This window comes from Hyperolius riggenbachi, chromosome 4 (genome assembly GCF_040937935.1).
Source record: "Hyperolius riggenbachi isolate aHypRig1 chromosome 4, aHypRig1.pri, whole genome shotgun sequence".
Taxonomy (NCBI): Eukaryota; Metazoa; Chordata; class Amphibia; order Anura; family Hyperoliidae; genus Hyperolius; species Hyperolius riggenbachi.
The window spans coordinates 213,361,516-213,389,020 of record NC_090649.1 but is presented as its reverse complement, the minus strand read 5'-3'; the positions used below and the strand labels follow the sequence as shown (position 1 = coordinate 213,389,020).

Below are 27,505 nucleotides of genomic sequence, written 5' to 3'. Positions count from 1 at the left end.
TAAATGAGTTGAACTTACCCGGGGCTTCTAAACGGTCCCCCGCAGACATCCTGTGCCCACGCAGCCACTCACCGATGCTCCGGCTCACTTCTAGAATTTCAGACTCTAAAGTCTGAAAACCACCGTGCCTGCATTGCTGTGTCCTTGTTCCCGCTGATGTCACCAGGAGCGTATTGCGCAGGCAAAGACCATACTAGGCCTGCGTAGTACGCTCCTGGTGACATCAGCGGTACCGAGGACACGGCAACGCAGGCGCAGTGGTTTTCAGACTTTAAAGTCTGAAATTGCAGAAGTGAACGGGAGGCGGGGCCAGAGCATTGGGGAGTGGCTGCGTGGGCACAGGATGTCTGTGGGGGACCATTAGAAGCCCCGGGTAAGTTCAACTAATTTTCCCCCGACCCCCCTACAGTATCCCTTTAAAAAAATCTGTACAATTTATCATTTTTATTGAATTGCTGCAAAAGTGGCTCATTTTAATGTATCGTGTCTGGCACCTTTTCACTAGGTTTTTTTTTTTGCAGTTTACACAACCTCAACATTTCTATATTGCGTGAATTCACATATACTGCAGAAGGAACCATATTAAAGGCCCTCAAATTGTGTCTATTACTGCATGAGTTGCAATCATTCCAACATCTTTCTAGCTCCTGGACTTTACCATTGATCAATGCAATGGTAATGTTTCAGTAAAGAACTGAGAGTCAGAAAATGTAACTGCAGTAAAGCTAGCAGAAGGGAGGTAGAGTGAATAGTGTCCAGATACAACAGTCGGCATTTCAAGACTCAGGGTTCCAAAATATTGCAGAAATATTGCAGACAGAGATTAATCTTGTGTCCAGTTTAACACATTTGTCATTTTGATATTAGCAGTCTTCCCAGCTTTAGAAAGCAACACTTTGTAGAGATCTAAATAGCTCTAACATTAAAATAATGAAAACATCTCACTTAGCCCAGTGTGGCGTGTCATTTCAAAATTAATACTAACAGTTCAATACTTAAACATTTAAATAAAATGTATAACACAAAAATGTATTTAGCTACAATACAGTTGTTACTTTTGATAAAAATTATTAACCATGAATACTGAAGGAGACATTTTGTTTTACCATTGATGGAAATGGTAGCAGACAGAACCAAATCCTTTTTTTCCAGTGATATCTTACACTCATCTTGCTGTGTTGTGCATTATTTATTCTTCTTCAAATTAACTTCTCCATTTCCCATCTCCTGCGTCTTTGTGGAGGTTGAATCAAAGTTCCAATCAGCAGGAGTCAGCAGTTGATGGGTCTTCTTGTAAGTCCAGTATGGGTTCAAAATAAGAGTCACCAAGCCCAAGCCAGTGAGGAAAAAGGCCATGTATGCCAGTGGCATTGATCTCACCAGGCGATCCCAGTTGTAAAGAGTTACCCACCAAAGGTGATAAGTAAGGACCATGCGGCAGTGGAACATGTGTATCATAACCCACTGATTAGCCTTCCAAAATAAGGTTTGTGACCAGCCTGCCTAAAAACACAAAAAAATAAAATATTACCACACATACATACAAATATATGCATCAAGTTAGAAACCAGCTCTGCCAACTCCTAGGAGGTAATAAAAATAAAAAAGCATAACGTGATATTCCATTTTAGGGGAAAAAACAAAAACTACTCAGTAATTTGAGGTTATTAAAACCTATCCTTCCATTTCAGTTTGCAGACAGCTGTGATGATAGCTTTCCAACCATGAAAACAGCAGCTTTTTCATGTACTGAGTGATGTAGGTTTACTGCCACTTTTGAAGCCAGTGAGATGAGCATTAGCAGATTTCTGGGTGGTTAGGCTGAGACCAATACCTTAGCCTTGCATTTTACTATTTAGTTTACCAGACAATGAACCATCCATTCATTATATTTTTAAAGTGCTCATTTATGCTTGTTTTAAACTTCCTTTTTGCATGGCCAATATATTGTAGACACACATCTGCTGTCACGTGTTAATACTAACTTGATTTTATAACTTTTACCAGTAGTGTAAGAATTAATCATTAATATCTTTATTGGTCGAACCCTCCTTCTTGCAGGCATTACAGTGCCTACAGGGATAAAATCCTTTTTGGTTCCATATAGTGCTAAGACCCTGCATATTTGGTACTTCAATATGTGTTTTAACAAGTAACCTTTGCAGACAATCCTAGTGCCTGTATATGGATTTTGTTTTTCCTGGTATAACCTTCTTGAGTATAGGGTCACTTCACAGGACCGGCCAGAGCTGCTTAACCTCTTAAAGAGAACCCGAGGTGGGTTTGAAGAATATTATCTGCATACAGAGGCTGGATCTGCCTATACAGCCCAGCCTCTGTTGCTATCCCAAACCCACCTAAGGTCCCCCTGCACTCTGCAATCACTCATAAATCACAGCCACGCTGCTGACAAACAGCTTGTCAGAGCTGGCTGTGTTTATCTCTATAGTGTCAGTCTGCTGCTCTCCCCGCCTCCTGCAGAACTCCGGTCCCCGCCTGCATCCCTTCCCTCCCTGCTGATTGGAGGGAAGGGACGGGGGAGCAGCTGAGACTGACACTACAGATGTAAACACAGCCTCACAGCACAGCTGTGATTTATGAGGGATTGCAGAGTGCAGGGGGACCTTAGTGGGGTTTGGGATAGCAACAGAGGCTGGGCTGTATAGGCAGATCCAGCCTCTGTATGCAGATAACATTCTTTAAACACACCTCGGGTTCTCTTTAAGATTTCAGGGCATGAATTGTACATCCTAATTGGCCCTCTTGTGAACTTCAGGGTGTGAAATTCATGTCCTGCAGATAAAACGTTGCTGCATGTGTACACTGGTGCATTCATTTAACAGTGAATGCTGCTGCTAATAGATGACAACAAGGAGAGGGAAAAAAAAAATGTATTAAGGTGGCAGGTTTGTTTCCCCCTTAAATGTTTCTTCCCCCTTTCTCTACACAACCCCTCCCCCATTAAAATATGAACTCCTAACTAATTAGATTAGTGCACACCTGTAATGGCTGCCACCCAACAGCTCTGGGACCCCAACAATGTGCAGATATATTTCTGTGCTGTTGCTTAGCAATATATCTGTATAGCACTTGGGGACCCTAAACCTCAGAATGCAAAGTGGTTAATAGAGTTCTCCATACGTTTATACTGGCTACTGAAACTCAAGAACATCGCAAACTCACTGTTAATTTACGTCAGTGTACTGGGTCTTGTTGAAGAGAACTTAGTAGTCATAATTTTTTATCGCCAATATTTAATTTTATATGTGTGGTCTTTGGTATCCTTTTTGCAATCTTCTAGAATCTATCTGCTAGAACTACATCTTAGTTCCTAGTTTACCTTCCTTTTTAAATTGTACCAGAAAATAAATAAATTGTACCAAATTGTACCAAAAAATAAATAAATCACTGCTTTGGCAGTGAGTATTATGCCCAGATGATTATCATTAAAGGGATACTGTAGGGGGGGGGGGGGGGGGGGGGGGTCGGGGGAAAATGAGCTGAACTTACCAGGGGCTTCTAATGGTCCCCCGCAGACATCCTGTGCCCGCACAGCTGCTCACTGATGCTCGGGCCCCGCCTCCGGTTCACTTCTGGAATTTCTGACTTTAAAGTCAGAAAACCACTGCGCCTGCGTTGCCGTGTCCTCGATCCCGCTGATGTCATCAAGAGCGCACAGCGCAGGCCCAGTATGGTCTGTGTCTGCGCAGTACACTCCTGGTGACATCAGCGGGAGCGAGGACACGGCAACGTAGGCGTAGTGGTTTTCTGACTTTAAAGTCAGAAATTCCAGAAGTGAACCGGAGGCGGGGCCGGAGCATTGGGGAGTGGCTGCGCCAACACAGGATGTCTGCGGGGGACCATTAGAAGCCCCGGGTAAGTTCAGCTCATTTTCCCCCGACCCCCCTACAGTATCCCTTTAAGCCTTACCAGAAAACCATTGAATTAATCTTGGGATCCATCCCATCTAAGTAATAGGTAATGAAAGTGTGTCCAAAGGCCTTCCTTGTGTACTTCTGGGGTGCTGAGGTTTCCCCTTCTCCCATCACCCCATGAAGATATTTGCTATGCTAGGGGCATATTTAACCCTAGCATTTGTAAATAGAACTTTCCTCCATACCAAAAATAGTTATGAGTGAGTGAATACTTTCATTAACTCCAGTAAAAATACAGTATATTGAGAGTTTAGCCTGTCTAATTCCCCCTCATTTGTGTCTAATCACAAGTTAGGGCCTGTACACACTGCTGCGCTTGCGTTGCGTTTTTAAAAACGCATGCGTTTTTAAAAACGCAAGGTCTTTTGAAAAAGAATGTAAATCGTGATGACTTGTACACACTGGTGCGATGCGTTTTTAGAAAAACGCAATCGCAGTGCCTGCTGCGCTTTTTTAAGCGCAGTGCATGAAAAACGCATTAAAAACGCATGCGCTTGCGTTTTTGCCTGCGTTTTTCAGAAGTCAGTATCCCAGAAGACTCTGCAATCTCCTGATTCCTGTTGAAATGTAAACTAGAAAAAAAACAAAGGATTCTTTAGCCAATCAGCAATTACAAGAAAAACGCAAACGCACAAAAAGCGCAGGCAAAAGCGCATGCGTTTTTAAAACTACAGGCACTTTAAAAACGCATGCGCTTGCGTTTTGCTTGCGTTTTTCAGTGTGTACAGGCCCTTAGTTGTGATTTGATTTCTCCCGTGTCACCTGACTGCCACAGCAGATAAGCTCATTTGAAAGCACAGGATGTTAACAATATGTCTGCTTCCACGAAAGCAGGAGGTTTATTTCAGGATTAGTATCAGCCATAACAAAGAAATGTCTTTCTATAAAGGTTATTATGCTGTTGAGTATATTTTACAGCAGAGAGGAAGTTCTGCATTTAGGTGCGCTTTAAGGACACCTTGATTTGTTAATGCATTGTCCACTGCTGTGAGAGCTTGATTATGTGGAATAATGGTATACATCACATCTGTCACCAAAATACTGTACTCCCATCCCGTATGCTCAATTCACTGATAGTCTGCAAGGGGTGCTTAGAATCTATAAGGGGTTCAGAGGCTTTCTAACTACTTGTTGCAGGAAGTGGTGGATGTATGTGAATGTCTTCCGAGGTATTGTGAGAAGATAGAAGTGCAGCTGACAATCTAGAAGTGATTTTGGGAGGACGAGAGAGACTGTATGGGCTCTAAATTGTCCTACTGATATGTGCTAATAGTACAGTTATCGATTGCTGAGCCCTGTGATTTACCAACTACATCTATCTACAATGGAGACTGGACATAGACAATACAGTAATTAAAGCGTAACTGTTAGGCATTAAATACAAAATCAATTTTCTATTTCAGGGCATTACATAGCTAAAAAAGGATGCTAACAAGGCAATTCAAGTGTTTAAAAACAAACATTCTTAAGGTGGCCACACACACACACACACACACGATACAGTAAAATGATCAGATTTTACAGTAATTCGATAAAAACGATTGTATCTCTCAAAAATCGAAAGCTTTTTTTTTTTTCATTCGACTGAAAAATCCGATCTCATTTCCCATTTTTTTTTTATTTAAATCGATCCGGAATGCCAGATATTTCTCTTCAATTTCTACTAAAAATTGTATGGTGTGTGTTGGATTGTTAATTTATTAATACACACACCCTAGCAATTTTCTCTGAGTTTCCAATCCGTTTTATCATAATTGGGAAAAAATTTAACATAGGTGGTACATTGGTCATATTTTTGAAATGTTACAATCAGTCACAAAAATTTATTGCAATTCTTAAATTGAACAGATATTAAAAAAAATTGTATGGTGTGTGGCCACCTCAACTTTTTTTCCCCCCCCAAGAGGTTTTCTCTCCCCATGCCCCCAGGCTCTAACGGTACGCAGATGCAAAAGAAAAGCGATAGGCATGCTGAATCAGTCTGATTGGCTGAAGCCTCTGTCACTCACCTCTCTGCGATTGGCTGCCTGGTCTCCCCTTGTCGGTCACAGCTGCTGTTAGAGCGCAGGGAGTGGGGACAGAGGCCATCTCCTGTCACTGTCCTCTGCCCCCCCTCCTCCAATGGCATGTCCATGCCCCCCCCCCCCCTTCTGCCTCCACATTCTCCCTTCTCCCCACACTTAACATTGGGGAAGGATAAAAGCAGCGCACACAGACTGATGGAATAATAGTTCCAGGCACTGCAGTATCCTTCTATACTCTCTGCACTACCGCCGGCGGTAGTGCAGAGAATTGATGGGAACGGCAACGCTTGGATCCATTATTAGGTGAGTCTGTGCCTGCTGCATTTATCCTTCTCTCTGTGCTCAAGAAGCAAGATGGCTCCCGCCATCAAGAGAATGCACCTTTATTTACTATATAAAATTAAATGGAAGGAAAAAAACAAGTACACTACAATATATCTGTTGTTATGTAAGTAGAGCACATTTATCTACTTACATATGTTTTTTTTGGTGGGGGGCATGTTATTGCTAATAGTTTCTCTTTAAAAAAAATGCATGCAGCAAGTTAGAATGATGTGATTCGTTGCAATCAATGCAGAGATGTGAACAGGCCCATAGAATTGACAAGTAGATGTACAGAGGCGCCAAAAGGATAAAATAAGCTAAAATGTTTAAAATATTCGGGTGGCGGCGGTGGACTGGCCACTCAGAAATAGACTCGATGCTGTCGCTTAAAGAGAATCTGTACTCTAATATTCTTACACTAAAAAGCATACCATTCTATTCATTATTTTCTCCTGTGCCCCTCTGTGCTGTTTCTGCCACTCTCTGCTGCAATCCTGGCTTGTAATTAACAGTTTTAGGCAGTGTTTACAAACAAACTAACCAGCTTCTAATAGGCTCAGCTAAGCATAGTGTGTGAGTCATTCACAGTGTGCAGGGGGCCTGCAGAGGGTGTGTATCGCTTCTACCAATCACAAGCAGCCCTGCACATTCCACACAATCAATCCTTAGCCCGACAAACAGGACAGAGGAAAGATACATTGATTTATTACAGAGACAGTGCAGTTAGGAAAGACTGCAGTAAGCCAGAGCAGATTAGAACAGGCATAGGAACTTATAGTATAGAAGAACTAAGGCTGAAAAATTTGTTACAGAGTCTCTTTAAGATAAAGACAATTTATTCACATACTCCATGAACAGAACCGCAACGCTTTTCACGGGTATATTCCCGCTTCCTCAGGCAATAAACAGACAGGAGTACACAGTACAGTCTCAAGGTCACGAATAGCCTCTGTCAAGAGGCGCTATTCGTGACCTTGAGACTGTACTGTGTACTCCTGTCTGTTTATTGCCTGAGGAAGCGGGAATATACCCGTGAAACGCGTTGCGGTTCTGTTCATGGAGTATGTGAATAAATTGTCTTTATCTTAAGCGACAGCATCGAGTCTATTTCTGAGTGGCCAGTCCACCGCCGCCACCCGAATATTTTAAACATTTTAGCTTATTTTATCCTTTTGGCGCTTCTGTACATCTACTTGTCAAGATATCCACCCTTGGTGGTTGAAAGGGTGACAAACCCTCCTTTCCTTCTTCAGAGAGCGACATCTTAATCCTGAGTGAGGACAGGTCTAATCTCCCCACCTGCCTATATAGTGGTTGCCTAAACGGTAACCCATGTTTGTAAGTATAATACTTACTCCACACTAATTCTCCCTGATCCAATACAAACTACACTATATTGGGCTCTCGGTTTCTCTGTTTTATAGGCCCATAGAATTGTGTAGGCAGTGAGTTTACATGCAGGATTATTAAAGTGCACCTGAAAGGAAAGTCGTCTCAGGTATTATACTCACCTGGGGCTTCCTCCAGCCTGCTCGAGCCCACTCAGTCCCTCACCACCTCCCCAGCCTGCCCCTGTCCACCTCAGGATGTCCCGGTACTCCATCCCTGAGACACTTTGTTGCGCATGTGTAGTCCCTATAGCACTCCTGTGGCTGGGAGCACTTTGCATGTGAGAGACAGTACCGGGCTGTCCTGCGGGGGACAGGGACGGGGAGACAAGGGACCAAGCAGCCTCAAGGGGGCTGGAGGAAGCCCCATGGGAGTAAAAAAACGTGAGATGTAGTTTGTCTCAGGTTCACTTTAAAATGTTATTAAAAAACATTTTCCCCCATTTTGATTTGCAGACAGCCATCCATTCATAAAAACTAGCCAGAAAAAAAAAAAAAAAAAAAAAATGTAATTGCCAGTTTTCCAACTATCAGAGCAACTGGCAAGAGCTTGACTCAGGTACAGTGCCGGCCGCCACCCTCCCCTGCAACTGTTTCTGTCACACTATGGACCAAGATGGATGGAGGCTGGCACGGCATCTGGGTCAGCCCCTGAGGAGCCACTTGGGCAATCAGATTTACCTGAAGGTTAATGGGGGAGAATTATTTTATTACACAAGCAAGGATTAACAGATGGATCTCACAGATGTTGTGCGTGTAGCACTTTTTGCATCACTAAAGGTTTGCATTAAGTTATAAACTTATATATGCTTAAACGCATTAGGCTAATCTCTCATTCAAACTTTTCTGCAGCTGCATACCACAGTAATTGTATCTCAAGTGGTACTCACACATGGGTATCATGAGAAGCAAGAGAAGATTCAGTAACAATAACTACAAATCATGGGGGTTGTCAGTATGTTGGTCTGCACATTTACCTTTAGCAGCATCCATGAAATGCAAGTGAAAGGCGTGCTCATTTCCAGTAGTAAAGTCACCATGGCTATATAATGTCCCACTGTACTAAAAAACATTGCAGCAAGATAGCCAAGAAAAGCAAAAAAGTGATGGGATGCCAAAAATAGATCAAATGTCCAAAACACAAGATTGGAGGCATGGAGTGCTAGGTTTTCAAACAGGAAGAACCCAATTGCTATTAAAATGGTGAACCAAGACCATCCAGTCTGAGCAGTGATCTTATCAGCTGTAAGAATGGGATCAAACAGTAATGCAGTGAGCCCTGCAATGCTACACTGTACTCCAAATACTGCCCGAGTGGCAGCGAGATCCCAAAATACCTTCTCTTTGGTACAGAGAGCTCTGTATGTGGCACAGAGAGAAGCAGACACAAGATGGCAAAATACAAAAATCCCAAAGTAAACGAGAAAGCCAGCAGTTACTATACTTAAACATGTGTTCCATGATGAATAATCTAATTCAAAATCTAGAGTATTGAGAGCAGCAACTAAATTATAGACCCAAGCAATCATTTTCCAGCTGGACTGTGGAGCACAGTCTATTTCTCTTGTACTTCGTCTTCCTAGGTAGAGCTTCCTACTGGTTCAGCAAGTTTGTGCCATACACCAAACATCTTCACCTAAAAGAAAAAAAAAATGACTTAAAGGGTAGCTGAAGTGATATACAAACAGGAAGGTACACATATAGTACCAGTCCTGCTAAAATATTGTCTGAAATCCCTCTGTTTTCCTGTACAGTTAAAGTTAAATTCAGCCCAATTTCCTGAGAAGTAAATATAAGGTGAAACACTTATCTTGCTGGAGGAAACCATGCTGCTAAGGTTTTAGTGATGAAAAGGTCAAAGGCTCATTACTTCTGTTTATTCGGCAGTAGGATGAAGCCAATTTTGTTTAGAATTCAGTCTTAAAAATTCAGATCTTCAACTGAAAATAAAACTATGTTCTGTAGATTACTAAGATTCTATTTATCATAAGTACTACATAATCTCATACGCTTATTTTCAGTTCATGATTGCTTTAAAATAAAACATATAGCTACTATATTCCTAGTAAAATTGTGTTTAGAAACTTTGGCCAGCTGCTTTCTGCCAAGCTCCATCTGATCAAACGGAAACAAGACAAAATCATGATACTATTTTATAGAGGAACACTATTAGTACAGGCAAAGCAATGTAATAGAAATCAAATATTTCTGTAAGTGTTGTAAGTGGAGTATCTGTGCACATCATTGTAGGAACACAATTTATTCACACTTGTCTTCCCTGGAGCTTTGTAAATCAAATGCTTCTAGATCTCTACAATCCTATCAGACCCTCTCAATCAACCTCATTATGAAACTCGCTTCAGAAGCCAACTGGAAATTTGAGATTACAAATGCAAACTTCATTTTAAAAATTACTACTTGCCAGGCTTCTTGTACAGATCCTCTACTTTTAATTTGTTACAAATGAACATCACATGAGCCCTTATAATAACCCCAAATCACTTACCAAAAGATTAAAAGCTGCTCTCACATCTGTGTAGATGCTGGAAGTGCTGCATCTGTCTTATGACAGCTAGTACCCAACCTAAAACAGTTTGCACTGCATCGATTTTCATTGCTTGAGACAATAGAAAGGTCTTCTCTGTTGAAATCCATCTAGAATACATGTACCTAAAGCCTTGATTGAAAGATCGATCCATCAGGTGACAATTTGGGGTCTGATGCTGTACAAATGTGTTACTAGCCTGCACGCTAGAGAAATAAGTTACTATGAAGGGGTTGGAGGGCTGACGTGGCGCACAATGAAACAGCTTGTAGCGGGGGGGGAGGGGGGGGGGGGGGAAGGGGGTATGAGAGAGAACGGCGCCGGAGACTTGGGCGCAGGACACAGCCAGTATATGGCTGATCCTGCTGCCGCACAAGTCCGGGCCGTGTTAATTACTATTCCCCCTCCAGGCCGACATGGATAGTGGGGGAATGAAATAATTCGGCTTCCAGCAATCGCTGGAATCCGAATTATTGATTTAAAAGCAACTTCAGGTCCGTCTTCTGACGGCGCTGAAGTTACTCCCTGTGCCTGCGATAGCCGTAGTTCCTATTATGGCCTATGGTGGCGCCGGCTGCGCCCAAGTCTCCTGCGCTGCTGCGCCCAAGTCTGCAGCGCTGGATTTACAGTGTTCAGGGGGGGGGGGGGGTGGGAATGGAGTGGAGAGAACAATGGAATTAGGAGCGGCTTTAGTCTGCAGGCTGGATCTTGATACTTATGTACACACATTAGATGTTTGGTATATTCTGCCGAAGGCGGTCTTTATCGGGTGCCCCCAGCCAACTTTAATCTAGTGTGTGTACATAAATGAATGATATAACTGCTCTCTGCAAACTGGCACCTTGGTCTGCACTCACTGAATACTTTTGTTCTTTACAAGCGGTACTCAACTGACATAACAGTCAATAAAATTGTGTTTTCCTACTTTTTATATCCCACACAGTTATCATATTTGCTTTTGTGCATGAGTATTATTATTCATTTAGAAATTACAAGTTCCCACAGTACAGTTTTGTTACCTCTGAGGCCTCATTCACACCTAAAATCGAAAATGCAAGCGTTTTGGTGCGCACCCCCCCCCCCCCCCTTCACTGCGCGCTTCATTTCTGGTAAAAGCGCTTTTCTAGGAGCGGCTTTGTAATTTACTCATTGACACAAGTCAGGAAGTGAACTCTGACCTGGAAAAGAATAAATAAATTTATTCTAAAAAAAAAAAACAAAAAACAAACGAACGCAATCGCAGCATAAAGCGGTTTTTGTGAGCATTTAGCTCTCTTCCTATACCTTCCATTATAGCAAAAACACCCCCCCAAAAAAAAAAAAATGGTACAGGCACCGCTTTGCTGAACACACAGCGCATGGACCGCACTGATATGAACCTTCTCACAGAGATTCATTGCACAAGCGTTTTGTGGGCGATTTTAAAAATCACCTTCACTTGAAAAACAGCTGAAAAAGCCCCTAGTGTGAACAAGCCCTGAAAGCTGCCATTGCATCTTATTCATAACTGGTGTATGTATGTGGTAAAGTACCCAGTTAGACCAGGTCGAGGGCCAACAGTCATATTTATCCCCCCCCCCCCCATTTGAAATGATCGTACGGCACCCAACAATTTAAACAAACAAACAAAAAAAAAAACCCTCAGTATAGGTAGGTACCCCTGTATAGGAAGCCAGGTAAAGGTGCCTCCAGTATAGATAGCCAGCTATAGGTGGCCTCAGTATAGGCTAGCCAAGTAGGTGCCCCCAGTATAGACAGGCTTAGGAGCACCCAGCATGGGTTAACTGATAGGCAAGCTCCAGCAGTAGGTAACCAGCCTAACCCCATTCTTCCCCAGCCGCCGCTCCTTTACCTCCTGGGGTCGGCAGCCCTTCCTGCAATCCAGTCCGCCCCCCTGATCCTCTTCGCTGCAGGTATCAGCCGTGACGCAAAGACAGAAGAGCGGCTCAGCCGGTAATGTCGCATATATAGAAAGTAATTGCTTCCTGTATATGTGCCTACTACGACAGAGTCTCTTGTCTTCCCATCACGGCTAATGCTAGCAGCGAAGAGGATCTGGAGTGGACTGGATTGCAGGAGGGGCCGCCGACTCCAGGGGGTAAAGTAGCGGCGGCCGGGCAGAAAGATACATCGGGAGGCGGAGCAAAATAGTGATAGAGCGTAGCCACACTATCACTCATACGTGGAGAAAGAGGGCGGGACAGGCAGAGCAAGGGTGAATAAAGATGCCGGGCGGGGGGAGCCGCTAGCGTGGCCATGGGCAGGAGAACTTTCAAGGCGACGCAGGCCAAAATTAATGTTCATTTAAAATGCAGTGGCGGGCCAAGTCTTCTAGAGCTGCGGGCCAAATTTGGCCTGCAGAGTTTGACATGTGCATTAGAAGAAGTTTCTGCACAGTAAATGTGTTTACTTAATTGTAGTAGAGAGGAATGTAAACAAGATAATGGTATCAAAAGTACGGATGCGGATCTACCTGCAGGGAGCTTGCTATTGAAAAAATATGTCCGGTATTTTAACCCTTTGAATGCTGTTCTGCAAGAAAAAAAAAAATTGTAGTATATTGTATGCTTTAAATAATCTTTTGGAGCAAATAAGAAATGCTGGGTTTTATACCACTTAAATCTCTGCCTCTAGGCAGAATCAAGATAACAGCAGCAGCGAATGCCCACTACTAGCAGAATGACACAAGAGGAAGCAAGGTTATGACCAGAATCAGGCACCACAGAAGCAAAATACAGATAGGTTTATAATCCTGTCGGAGAAGAGAAACCAAGACAACTGTTATCTCAAGGGAAGTACAGCCTGGCATAAAACAAAACAAAAAAACCTGTTTCCATAATTTTTATTATATAAAACCGGTTGTGATTTTATACATATGAGATTACTTGAGAACAGAAATAAGTACCCCACCCTACAGAAACGCATTGCTAGGAGTAGTTTTTGAATGGAAATAGCACATAGTTCAATTAAGTTACAATTTTGGGGGGTGAAAAACAAAGCTCTTCTGTGGTTATGTTGATCAAGAACTGGCATTTGCTGAAAACTCCCTGCAACTGATAAGACTGAAAAACACAAAGCAACTACAGTGTTCAAAGAATATACAGTTCTGTGGCAGCCAAAGACTCTGCTGCGGCTATCTGATAAAAGAACAGTGTCCTCAGAGAGCTCTTCAGCAAAGTGAAACTAAAGACCAGCCCTAATTGTAAGCGGTTCTCGATTAAAATCGGCTTTTGGGGCTGGTTCAGCTGAGAATCTAGCATTAAGGGGCCCATACACTGGTCGATTTCAGCCATCAATCGATTCAATCGGAAATAGATTCTATCAAATGAGCCAATCGATCGATTTGCGGACGATTTCAAACAATTTGATCTGTCTGCCAGGATGGAAAATCTAGGTTGATCTGCTGCTGGCACCAGATCGATGGCCCATAGAGTTACATTGGATCTAATAGTCCAATAATGTATTTAGATCTATTTCTAATAGATTTCCTTCTGAAATCTACTGGAAATATGTTCCTAGTGTGTGGCACACATCAGATAGATTCCTGTCAGATTTGACTTGACAGGCATTTGACAGAAATCTGTCTGATGGTCGAGTCTGCAGCAAATCTATCAGTGTATGGCCACCTTAAGTACAGGTGTCTTCCAAGGTTGCTTAATGATCTAGCGAATAGGCGTCGGCGGGTCGTTAGTGGTATAGCATGGAAACCTTTCCATGCCGGTTCACGGAGACTGCCTCCGTGAACAGTGTGCAAGCCGCCGATCGCGGCTCGCATGCATAATGTAAACAGGCGGGGAAGGAATCCCCGCTGTTTACATCACACGGCGCTGCTGCGCAGCAGCGCCGTGACGTAGATCGGCGATCCCCGGCCTCTGATTGGCCGGGGATCGCCGGCATCTGATAGGCAGAAGCCTATCCTATCAGGCGCAGGCCGGATATCCGTCCTGCGCCGCTCAGAGGTAAAGGGAGAGGGAGGGAAAGCAGGGGAGCCCGGAAACCGCTGCGGAGGGGGGCTTTGAGGAGCCCCCCCCCCGCAAATCAGTAGTAGCCGGCGGCGATCAGACCCCCCTGCAGGACATCCCCCTAGTGGGGAAAAAAAGGGGGGGGGGGGGGGGGGAAGTCTGATCGCCCTGCCACATTCCTGATCGGTGTTGCGGGCTGTAGAGCCCACGCAGCACAGATCAGTGCAAAATCCCCTGGTCCTTAAGTGGTTAAGCAATAAAGCAGTGACCATTGTTGCACTGCTTACACAATCTGTAGAAGCAGCCCATCATGCCAAGCTCCCCTTCCAAGATATGTTGCTTGCCTGTTGCCTAGTCTGTACAGCATTGGGGTTCAGCAGTGTCACCTGCAAGATCCAGTTTGAACCTGGCGGGCGACACAAATTAAGTTCAAGGCAGTAGCAGAAGTGAAGGACCAGCACACTTGTGTATTGATTCATTGGGGGTAACTGAACCAGGTAAAGGAGGAGTCTTACCAATCTTGATCCTGCCTGGTAAGAGACACTTGCAGCGTGCTCAGCCAAAGTGCATAGGATTTAAATTGTGGAATAGAAGAACGGCCGGCAATGCAGCATGTGTTGGTCTGAGAATCATTTATTCCAGGTGCTCAGAATCATGGCAACAACATGTTAGAGCACTGCATGCACAGACCCAAGAACAGTGGGGTGAGCAGGTGCACCGCAGGATGTTGTTCACAGTTAAAATGCAATTTTTCACTTTAAGCTGCATACAAATTCATTTGGATATCCATTGCTGTAACTTTTCATGAAGAAAAGGTCTATAAGGGTTATCGTGGTGTAGCCAATGTCATCATTCAGAATGAAAATGTTGAATATACAGTAGTTCCACTTTAAAAGATATTGAACGCTGAGGTAACCCTTAATAACCTGCAAATCGTCTCTGTGTTGCTTACATATCTGAAAATGCTAGAACACCGAGAACCATGTTCTCCTCAACCACACTGCAGAAGTTAGGAACATCCTTGTCATCTTATTCTACTTTTCCTTATGAGGTCTTTCACATCGATAGCGGAACTGCACACTTGTCAGGCTGTTCAGCCTCCTGTTCACTGAACATCTTCATACATCAGTGTTTAACATGCAGTGCAGCTACCGGCAGCATAAAAACTGAATCAGGTTATGCTTGAGAGCGTAGTGATCACAAGTGACGCAATGCAAAGGCTACCTTTCTCCTGCCCAAAGTCGAGTGCTAGCAAGTGCCTGGTCGGTACACACGAGCAGCTGACAGGCTGTGAATTCACCACCTTCAGCAGCCTATGTGAAAGAGGCCTTACTCAGATCAAGGTCTAATTATTCTAACTTCAGGCTCTTATGCTAGGTACACACAATATGATTTTTCTGCTCGATTTTCCATCCGATCGTTTTTTCTGGTCGACTCTCCGCTCGATTCTTTTATCTTTCGCTCGGTTTTGTTATAGTTTTCCAATCACTTCTATGAGAAATCGATCAGAAAAACGATGAGAAGAAATATCGGACATGACTGAATTTATCTATCGAACGCAAAAAGTATGGTGTGTACCTAGCATGAGAGCCAAGGAGAAAACTAGAGTAGTGAAAGCATTCAGCACATAACTGTAAATGAACACTTCTCACACTGTCCACTGCCACTAGAACATACATACTGTCTTTGACTTGTAATATATATGCGGTGTGTCATTGTATTGTTTTGTTCTTGTCTGTTAAAGCGGACCCAAACCAAACATTTTTTTAATTCAAAATATTTGGTTGCACCACTGACACATGCAAAGATAAATAAGCACTCCTTCAGGCCTATAAGCATTTCAGTGCATGCTTTTCACCCTTCTCTTTTCATAACTAGGGTTATACAGGTGGCAGCCATTAGCAATTCATCCTTTGCCGGACACCTTCTACTTCACCAGTCTGCCGGATTCTATCCCGGCATTATGAAAGGAAGGGAGGAGTTCCTCCAAGAAATGCAAAATATTTTAGATTTGTCATCATGCAGCTCAAAAAAGGCTGCTATTTATTATTTTAATTTAGAAAATAGATTTCTGAACTCTTGTATTTTTAATTTGGGTCCACTTTAAGCAACTGCCAATTCAAATTCTTTGTAATTGCAAACTTAGAACGTAAATGTGAAGGAAAAAGGAGGGGCTGGGGAGCATACGTCACAAATCACAAAATCAAAAAATAAGTGAAAAATTATAAAATTTATTAATGTTATAATTAAACATGTTAAAAGGCACCAATATAACCTGCCAAGAAACCACGCTCAGCAACCAATCACCCATCAAGCACACCACTACCTAGGACCACCTAATGTGATCAGGGATCCCAAATGTCATGTAAAAAGTAGGCCTAGACAAATATATTGCATCAAAAATAGAGACAATGGGAAAATGGTAGTTGGAGCAGGCCAGTACATATGACAGAGGCAGAATAAGTCAATGCATCCAGCAAAGGCCAGGAAGACAATGTAGCATCTGCAGAGAAACAGTTCAATGAAACAGCACAGCCAGCATGGACAGATGGAATGCAAGTTGCAACAAGCACAGATCAGAAGAGTGGCATAAAGCATGAGCCATACTATACCCAATCCTGGTACAGCAGTGCGGAGTCCAGTTAGCTCCTGAAGGCTGTCTGGTCTCTCAACCCCATGTGTAGAAGCCCAAGGCTGGGGGAGTGATGTTTGATCCGGTAGAGGAGTCAGGTCCAGTATGCTGATATGGCAGGCTGTAATGGTCAAAGCAGAGTCCCATGTAGCAGAGTCGCATGTGTGCAGAGAGCTCATGGCCTTCCGGGTGGAAATCAAGAAGATGCCTCAGGCCAGCAGAGGTGGAGGCGGAGGGTGAAAGGGCGGCGGGGCAGAGGCAGTCAGGTGCTAGCAAACTTACTTGGCCAAATAAATTGATTCTGATTTAAGAAAAAAAAACTAGGACTATGGAGTTGGTAGAAAAATTATCAAACTCTTCAGGTTTATGAAACCACCAACTCCAGGTAGCCAAAAATTGCTCAGACTCCTCAACGCCACAGTCCTGCGTAAAACTGTGATGTAAAAAAATATTCAGACAGAAGGCTGGACAGTACAGCTGCGCTGATAATGGGTGCACTCTGCAATGTCCTGGTATCCTCAGTCAGTGAGTAAATTCCTAGCACATAAGGACTATTTAGACACTCAGGCTACTTACTCACCAGGACGTTGCGTTTAGGGGACGATATAGGGCACATACTGTACCCCTAACGCAACGCCTGGTGGTGTTGGAGCAGAACCCTACCAAGAGCCGCGTTACAAGCAGCTCTTGGTGCGCCTGCTCTGTCGGAGGTGCTGCGGAGACCACGTGAGCGGAGCTCTCTGCATCACGTGGTCCCGCCAGCCAATCAGCGGCTGCTCCTAAGAGTAAACACTGCAAGTGCAGTGAATGCCAAGTAGCCATGTGCCTGACTACGTAGCGGCCTCTCCCCACCTCCTCTCCGCCCCCCAAAAAAAACAAAAAAAACACCCGTACTGAGCATGTGCAAACAGTCTAACGCGGCTCGTCCACGTATAAAGTACTGCATGCAGTACGTTGTCTTGATGTGAAGCGTTACTGTGTAACACAACGTGGGCACTGTGAACAGCCCATTGATTTTTCATTGCTGTGCGGTGGGGGTGCCTGTAACGTCCCACTGTGAAAACAGCCTTAATGCACTGAGGAACTGACAAATGTTTTACTATATGCTTTAGATAGATAAACACAGGCTTTTTGATGTACACAAGGACATGCACACCCTATATTATGCACATGTGCAAAGCCTAAAAACTGATAAAAGGTGCAATAATATGGTTTCATGAGAATAAATAGACACATACAAAAACACCACCAACAGCCTCAAGCTTCATAGGCCTGTGTAGAGGAAGAATATGTAATGTGTATGTGTTCCCAATATAAACATAATACATAAGTAGAGATTAAACCAACTGCTCTAGGCTGTACTAACAGCACAGAATCTTCATGTATCCCATGATATGCAGATATGCATGCAATTTCTTAAAGCAAAACAGACCCACAGACACACTTCAGGAACCTAAAAGCAGGTATAAATAAATAAAAAGCCAATATCTCAATGGTATCACACATACACATTGCACAGACCTTTGATGCTGTCTGAATCATGGACTCACAGAATCCAACAGGATAACACAAGACTCGAAGAACAGGATTATGCCACTACACCCCGACATAGATAAAGCACCAACCACCTGTGATACTATCTCAATGCAAAGTATACAGATCTTTAACTGAGCAGGTTTACCCAGAATGATTTTGTACTATACATCCGCTGGATACTATACAAACCTGAACCAAAGGCTGGAAACAGGTGAATAAAGTCTATACCTTGCAACCACTAACAAAATTTAAAACATGTTGGTAAAGTGGATTATAAAAAAAAAAAAAAAAAAAAAAAGGGAGGTAATATAATGAGAATGGAAAACATATTGAGCAGTCATCCAATATGTAAAGAAAACCCTGAAAAGACTGCATCAGGAAAAATTCAAATTTCCTGCACACAATTGGAAGTTGGATAGATTTACTAAAGCAATTATGAGCTTTTTTTTTTTTTTTTTTTATTTTAACTTATTGAATCACAATTGGAAGAAAATATAAATCTACAAGTGTTCGGAGAGTAAATTAATTACCATATTTTTCGGATCATAAGACGCACCTAGGTTTAGAGGACAAAAACCTGGTGCATCTATGGTACAGGGGCATCTTGTGGATTTTCTCCATAACCCCCAAAGCTTTCTCTATCTAAGCAGGTAACCCCTACTGCCATCCCCAGCTACACTAATCCCTGCTGACTCCATCAGCTACACTAACCCCTGTTGCTCACACCAACCATACCAATCTCTAAGACCCCAAGGCACCAGCGACAATGCAAGCTTAAGAACACAAGAGGAGATCTGGCAGCTAAAGGAGCAACTAGCAATGGGGAGAAATGTCACTAGCCAGCTGCACACCACTGTGAAGTACCCCCAGAATAGTGCTCCACTCTGTCACTGCCAGAAACACCAAGATGCCAAAAAGGGCTTTTGCGACCCCATTTAGCTTCTCCTGCAAGCAAGCTTTGTGAAGTCCAGCAGCTCTTTGTATGCAGAAAACTCTCCTGGCTCCTAGCCTATAGTGACACGGAACTGAGATCAACCTGCAGCTGGTTTTGACACACAGACTATAGTATAGGTTGGAGGACTCTGGGTGGGTGGGCATGCCTATCTAGTGAAGAGGAGTGTGCAGGGGATTGTGATTCTGCTAAAATTGCAGAGCCGTTTTGTGGTCCTGTACTGAGGACAAAAAGAAGGGGAATAGAAGAATATTTGTAAAATGTGGAATGGAGCGTGGCAGCTGGTGAGGTGGGGTTCCGTTGCACTCTGCACTTGGTGCAGAAAGCTGGGATTGTATTACTATTTTGTTTAGGTATTAGGAGGTTATAGTGTTGGAGGCCGACAAACCAGCATCATGGTGTTCAGAAGGATTCTAACATCACCTGCACACAATACACAAACATGGAGATTTAGTGCCAAAGAGCATAAGCTCCATATTCCAAAACTGCATGCACTGGCTTCATATGGATATAGATAGATAGATAGATAGATATATATATATACATACACACACACACACACACACACACACACACACACACACACACACACACACACACACACACACAACTCTACGGTCTGTGGCATTCAATCAGATAGGAAAGTAAAAGAGGAGGAGGCGTACAGATAGTCTCTGGGTTACATATGTGCGGACTTACAAACAACCCACTAATACAAGTAGTGGCATGCTTGTTACAATGATGTAACTTTTACACTGAAGGAGAAGGAGAGCTGGTCAGAGCTCCATGGGACATTTTCAAACGGTGAATAAACGGCACAGGGAGAACACAGTGGAGACATGGGGGGGGGGGGGGGGGACGACAGGATGGCAGAGTGGAGGCGCAGGGGAACAGAGGCAGAGGGGGACACTGGAGACAGTGTTCCAACTTACATGTAAATTCAACTTCAGAACAAACCTATACACAGTATCTCATCTATGTACCTGGTCAACTCGGGTGCAGCCTGCATTTGGAAGCGCTGCTAATTTTCACCTGTTGGGTTCAGAATTAGTCCGCAGATAATGCCCACGGTTTTCCGAGGATGATTTTTGATAGCAGTTGACTGAGGACAATAGAAATAGCATGCAATATGCAATATTATCATGCTAGCAGGAAGTATCCCCCCCATGCAGGAACTGCACATAGATGTGACTCAAGACCATTGGTTAACATGAGCTGTCACATCTGGTGCTATTCTGCATGAGGGAAAACTGTATGTCAATCCTCTAAGTTTAAACTGTGCCTAACGAATGACAACAGATAGTGGTCAATAGTTTTTGAATCTCATGAGCCCTGTGAAAAGTTGCAATTCTGTCCAAAGGTACTCTGCTGCCTGAGAATCTTTCAGCCCATCTCTAGCACACACTGACTCCACTTCCTGAAGAAAATAAAACAAGAAAATAGCATTTAGCTTATCTATGGATAAGTTTACCTTTTTTACTTTTCACTTATAACAAAGGCATGCATTATTATGGGTGCATTATCCGGTACCGCACAGCTTGGCCTGCATTATTATGATGGAACCCGATGCACCATGGAGCCAAAGCTCCAATGTGAATGTGACCATTGGGGGGGGGGGGGGGGGGATCTCCTAGGTGAACTAGCAAACCTGGAATTCGTTTTTTTTTTCTTTCTTAAATATAATTTGCTCTTTAAAGAACAACTGAAGCGACAGGGATATGGAGGCTTCCATATTTATTTCCTTTAAAAAAAGACTCTGAAGTCTCGTTTTTTACTTGTTTTCTTCATATAATCCTATTCTGCATGAATGCCCCAATAGATTCGCCGTATCCCCGCGGCAGATGGGTGATTTATTGCTGTTTTTACAGCCCTGCAAACCTCCGGAGCTTCTCTTCTTGGAGTCTTCTTTCACTGAGAGGGGCGGGGAGGACATGGAGATCCGCGGAGATTGATTGTGGAGAGGCAGAGCTACAGCTCAAAGCTCAGCCTCTCCAGGAAGAGAAGCCCTGCGAGCCAGGGCAGCACAATCTGCGACCAGCAAAGTCATGGAACTTTGCTGGTCGCTTGCACAGTAATAAGTCACCCATCTGCCGCGGGGATGCTCCGAAACTATTGGGGCATTCATGCAGAACAGGATTATATGAAGAAATCTATGGGGCATTCACGCAGAACAGGATTATATGAAGAAAAGAGGTAAAAAACGAGACTTCAGAGTCTCTTTAAGCCAGTGGTTCCCAACCTTTTCCGGCCAGGGAACACTTTCTGACCATATTTTTCTCCGGGGAACGGCGGGGGGGGCGCGGGTGTTTGCGCGAGAGGCTATGGGGGGGGGGGCTGGGGCTGCATAGCTAGCATAGTTGCCCCAGTATAGGGAGTTTAGTTGCCCCAGTATGTTTAGTATAGTTACCCCAGTATAGCTAGTATAGTGCCCCAGTATAGTCCCAGTATGGATAGGTAGTGCCCCTGTATAGTGCCCCTGTATAGTGCCCAGTATGGGTAGGTAGTACCCCAGTATAGCCAGTAAAGTGCCCAGTATAGCGAGTATAGCTGCCCCCAGTATAGCTAGTATAGCTGCCCCCAGTATAGCTAGTATAGCTGCCCCCAGTATAGCTGCCCCCAGTATAGCTAGTATAGCTGCCCCCAGTATAGCTAGTATAGCTGACAGGGCTGTGGAGTCGGAGTCGGAGTCGTGGAGTCGGGCAATTTTGGGGTGCCTGGAGTCGGAGTCGGAGTCGGGAAAAAATGCACCGACTCCGACTCCTAATGAATTTGTAACTGTAATTAAAATAGAAAATATGATAAAATGTTCTATTTCTCAGATAATAGTCATTAAAAATAATGTATATATACACTATATATACAGTAATAGCTGTGCTTAGTCCACAAAAATGAAATAAACCAATCAAAATTAGTTACTTGTGCTGCTTCAATAAAGCAGTCCCCGTATTTTTAAGGTCAGATATACATATCTGATTGTGACTGTATATATGATGTGTACACAGGAATCTCTTATATATACTAAATAACATCTATGCTGTAAGAATAAAGCCTGATGTGTAGCTGTGTCACTAATAGAGATGGTCAATGAGATGGAAATAATTCTGCATTGATGCTGATTTATGCAAATGTATGCACTCCCTTTGCTGATGAAATCAAATAATTTGATATGTTGTTAAAATTTGGTTTGGTGACTACAAATTAAAGGGTAACTGAGACGGATGAAAAGTAAAGTTTTATACATACCTGGGGCTTCCTCCAGCCCCCTTCAGGCTTATCAGTCCCTCGCTGTCCTCTACCACCCGGATCTTCTGCTATGAGTCCTGGTAATTCAGCCAGTCAGTGCTGTCCGGCCGCATGCCGCTCCCACAGCCAGGAACATTCTGCACCTGCGCAATAGTGCTGCACAGGTGTAGTATGCTCCTGGCGGCGGAGTGTGTGCATGCGCACTACGCCCGACTGGCTCAAGTACCTGGACTCATAGCAGAAGAACCAGGTGGTGGAGGAGGACAACGAGGGACTGATTATCCTGAAGGCGGATGGAGGAAGCCCCAGGTATGTATAAAACTTTAATTTCATCTGTCTCAGGTTTACTTTATTACACAGTAGTACTATACTCTACATATGCACTCCCCACAGAGCTGCAGGGAATACACTGAGAATGCTGTGCACATTGAACACAGAGGTGTTGTCTGTTTACAATCTCCTCATTCCCCTGCAGAGTACCTGCACATCATTCTTACATGTACCCAGACTTACATTGCCTAGGGCCTGATAGATGTTCTTTGTTCCGGTTTGTACCTTTTACAAGTACTCTTACCAAGGACTAGTTTTAGTCTAAAGGGAATAAATATAGTAGTCTACATATCCTTCTCACTTCAGTTGTCTTGTAAAATTCCTAAGCGTTGGCAGTTAAGAGACGAATTTCATGTTACATACTTTTAATCAACAAAATTGTAATATGCAAATTGGAGGAGTCGGAGTCGAGGAGTCGGAGTCGGTGGAATCCTAAACTGAGGAGTCGGAGTCGGTGGATTTTTGGACCGACTCCACAGCCCTGATAGCTGCCCCCAGTATAGCTAGTATAGCTGCCCCCAGTATAGCTAGTATAGCTAGTATAGCTGCCCCCAGTATAGCTAGTTTAGTTGCCCCCAGTATAGCTAGTTTAGTTGCCCCCAGTATAGCTAGTTCAGTTGCCCCCAGTATAGCTAGTACAGTTCCCCCCAGTATAGCTAGTACAGTTCCCCCCAGTATAGATGCCCAGGAGGGGGGGAAGCAGCGCTAGGAGGGGCAGTGGAGGCAGCGGTGGGGAGGGGGGGAAATATCCCCCCCTCCCTCACCTGGGACCCCTACTTCTGCCTCTCTCACCCTCCATTTAGCGGTGGCAAGTGCGGGCTCGGCGGCGAGGAGACATGCGCAGAATTACTCACCACGCCACGTTCCAAGCGCCGGCAGCGTCATGTCGTCACAAATCTCTGCCTTCAATGCCGCCCACTGTGCTTCCGCTAATCAGGAAGCACAGTGGGCGGCATTGAGGGTGGAGATCTGACGACATGACGCTGCCGGCGCTTGGAACGCGGAAGTGGTGAGTAATTCTCCGCATGCCTCCCCGCCGCCGAGCCCGCACTTGCCACCGCTAAATGGAGGGGGAGAGAGGCAGAAGGAGGGGTCCCAGGTGAGAGAGGGGGGGATATTTCCCCCCTCCCCACCGCTGCCTCCACTGCCCCTCCTTCTAGCGCTGCTTCCCCCCTCCTGCGCCCTACAGTAGGAACAGGTCTGGCGAGAGGCCAGACCTGTACGGCACACCAGGAAACATCCCGCGGCACACTAGTGTGCCTAGGCACAGCGGTTGAAAACTCTGCTTTAAGCAATACCAGTTGCCTGGCAGTCCTGCTGACCCTTTGCCTCTAGTACTTTTAGTTATAGTCTCTGAACTAGCATGCAGCAGATCAGGTGTTTCTGACATTATTGTCAGATCTGACAAGATTAGCTGCATGCTTGTTTCTGGTGTTTTTCAAACACTACAGCAGTCAAATAGATCAGCAGGGCTGCCAGGCAACTGGTATTGTTTAAAGAGACTCTGTAATGACAAAAAGATCCCCTGGGGGGTACTCACCTCGGGTGGGGGAAGCCTCAGGATCCTAATGAGGCTTCCCACGCCGTCCTCTGTCCCACGGAGGTCTCGCTGCAGCCCTCCGAACAGCCGGCGACTGTTCAATTCAATATTTACCTTTGCAGGCTCCAGCGGGGGCGCTGTGGCTGCTTTCGCTCCGAAGGAGGCGGAAATACCCGATCTCAGTCGGGTCCGCTCTACTGCGCAGGCGCCGGAGACTTGTGCCTGCGCAGTAGAGCGGACCCGACTGAGATCGGGTATTTCCGCCTCCTTCGGAGCGAAAGCAGCCAGAGCGCCTGCGCAGGAGCCTGCAAAGGTAAATATTACGTCACCGCTGTACGGAGGGCTACAGCGAGACCCCCGAGGGACGGCAGACGGCGTGGGAAGCCTCATTAGGATCCTGAGGCTTCCCCCATCCGAGGTGAGTACCCCCCAGGGGACGTTTTAACGTTACAGATTCTCTTTAATAGGAAATAAATATGGTAGCCTCCATATCCTTTTCCCTTCAGTTGTCCTTTAAGGTCTAAAGATAATTAAACAGCTGATGAACGGTAGCCTTTTAACCACATCAGCAGTTATAATTTAGTATTTATAATGACACTGACATCATCCACAGCATTTAGCATAGACATATGTCCACCGAAGTCTAGTGCCAATTAAGAGGTATGCAAATTAATGCATCTATATGGTTTTGGGTTGTGGGAAGAATCTGAAGCACTCCATGCAGATAGTGCTCTGGCTGGGATTCAAACCAGGGACCCAGCGCTGCAAGGCGAAAGTGCCATCCACTAAGCCACCGAGCTGCACATAAGATTTCCAAATAAGCAGCTGTGCCCTGCAGGTGCCCACAGGAGGATCCTTTAGTTTATAATCTCAAGCCATCCTAAACAGATTATTGGGGAGGATGGGGAACACACATTTATTTCAGCCAATAGAGATGAGAAATCAGATGGAATGGCTTTAAAGCAAATTTTGCTCTAGGAGAAGAATTTCCCTGAACAGAACTAGAACCTTTGAGTGGGAAAAATCTGATTCTGAATCAAATAACTGCCTCAGGTAACAATTTAAAAAATGCTCACTGACAAGTTAGAATACTGAGAATATCATAAATTCCCATACCTCTAAGTAGCCCTACAGTTAATCATGCATCAGGCCTCGTGGCCGCAATAGCAGCATAGGGGGCGATATACAGGCTGGGAACGCGAACAATCACTCGCGTTCCCATGCCTGTCGGCCGGTGACGGCGAAACCGGAAGTGTTCGCCGGCGGGTCCTGGAGCGTCAGAGCGGGGCTGCGAGGGCACCGATCGGCTGCAGGGGGCTGAGGGAAGCCCCAGGTGAGTTAATCTCATTTTTTTTAACCGGCTTTAGGTTCACTTTAAAGCCTGAATGCTGAGAGTTAGAATAAGGCGATCCATTACAATGCAGAGATGTTTGCATCCTCATAGAATTGTATGGGCAGCGAGTTAACATGCAACATTATTCTGAGGCCACGTTCACAGCAGTGCGTTGCAACAGCCACTTTATACTGCAGCTTACCACACTGCAATGTAGCACCTATGCTACGTTCACAGTGTGGCAAGTGCATTGTGGTGTAACAGGTTGCGGTATGGTAACACACTGCATGCAGTGCTTTACCGCTAAACGTTAACAGTAAATGCAAACCATACTTTTTATTTACTGTTTTCTTCACTGTAACCAACCCAACTGTAACATTCAGCACAGCTGTCCCGATCTGTTGTGCTCCTGCTGTTAGAGGAAATGCAACAGCCACTGTGAACATGGCCTTAGGATGGATTCACAGTGGTGAATTGCGTATTGTGCACATTAAAATGAGTGTGAACTGCAATGGTGAATGGACATAGATGTTAATACAAAACCTGCAAGCAGGGAGTTAAAATAACAAGATCTGTCACAATGCGGAGATGTGAACAGGCAAATAGAATTGTATGGGCAGTGAACAGACATTCAGAATTATACTCTGCAATACAACTGAGTTCTGTGAACTAGCCTGTCACTCAGCATTCACAAAATCACAATAATGTCTCAAGCGCATAGCATAACTTTCATGTTAGGATATGCTGTCATGTCATCATTGTAGCTTTCAAAGAGAGTATGTAATCATTAACTAGAAGACAAGATACTGCTTATCATACTGTACATGGAATGCTGCATCACTGTTTCATACATCGGCTTCACAGCGATGCTTTATACAAGTCAGTTCCATTCCGAGTGGAAAGTCTTCAGCAATAACAGCAGAACTCTCACCAGAACTCGGCTGCAGTGTGATACTTACATGGGAAGGCTGATCTGTAAGCGACCCGGGCAGTGTATGGAAGATGCAGAGGGCTTCTTAGCTCTAGCCAGAAGTAAAGTCCCACTCCGCAGCATCCCTGTATACACACAGCAACTATACAACATGTAACCGCCCCACAGTAGTATATTCCACCGCCGCCGCTTCCGGATTCTGCCAGCGCGTACCATCACGCGAGGACAGGGGGAGGAGGCATGTACTATTATCCAATGAGGCGCTGTGGCTGCTGTCATGGAATGACACGACCACAGTTTCGTGCTGCTGTGGTCGCAGGAGACTGATGTATCAGCGCTGTCTCCCAGCACAGGCCACTTCTTATACTATCCATTCCGCATAACTGGATAATGTGGTGCATTCTGTCCCGTGTAACACAGTCACACTTTCCCCCATTTTTTCCATATCTCACATCTGTTCCTTTTTTTTAAAAAACAAGTTCATTAGTCTCTCTTTCCTTCTTGCTTAGTGTTTACGCATGTGTTGAATTGTATTTATTAGTTTTTATTTACTTAGTTATTTAATATAAGCTTCTCGGGCATCTCCTGCAGATTTTTAATTAGGGTGTAGTTTGGGTTTGTTTCTACTAGGGGAAATTTGGATCTATTTCCAGCACATGAATTCGGACAGATTTGGCAGCCTATTGAAATGAATGAGCTGCATCCGAATTTGAGTGCAGGAAAATAAATCACAGTCAAAATACGTCACAGTAAAAATACCTAAAAATGTCTGCAAAAGTTAGTAAATAAGAATAATTTTCGCAAAAAACAAAATTCACAATAAAAAAGGT

The 27,505-nt window shown here is 44.3% G+C and overlaps 1 protein-coding gene across 1 annotated transcript; it reads right to left on the bottom strand.

The window, feature by feature from the left end:
* Positions 1 to 374: 374 nt before the first annotated feature.
* CLN8 (CLN8 transmembrane ER and ERGIC protein) lies at positions 375 to 26,863 on the bottom strand. The gene is made up of 3 exons (XM_068281344.1): positions 26,704 to 26,863; positions 8,649 to 9,307; positions 375 to 1,503 (listed from the first exon to the last, which is right to left on the bottom strand). Exons 2-3 carry the CDS (start codon positions 9,198 to 9,200, stop codon positions 1,186 to 1,188), a joined length of 870 nt encoding a protein of 289 aa, XP_068137445.1. The 5' UTR covers positions 9,201 to 9,307; positions 26,704 to 26,863; the 3' UTR covers positions 375 to 1,185.
* Between the last annotated feature and the right edge of the window lie 642 nt (positions 26,864 to 27,505).

What these genes read in the sequence shown, in the direction of transcription:
- CLN8 (XM_068281344.1), bottom strand. Translation starts at nt 9,200, where the DNA reads ATGATTGCTTGGGTCTATAATTTAGTTGCTGCTCTCAATACTCTAGAT. An exon ending in TTTCATGGATGCTGCTAAAG is followed by an intron (nt 1,504 to 8,648) that starts GTAAATGTGCAG and finishes TTGTGTTTTTAG; the next exon opens with GCAGGCTGGTCACAAACCTT.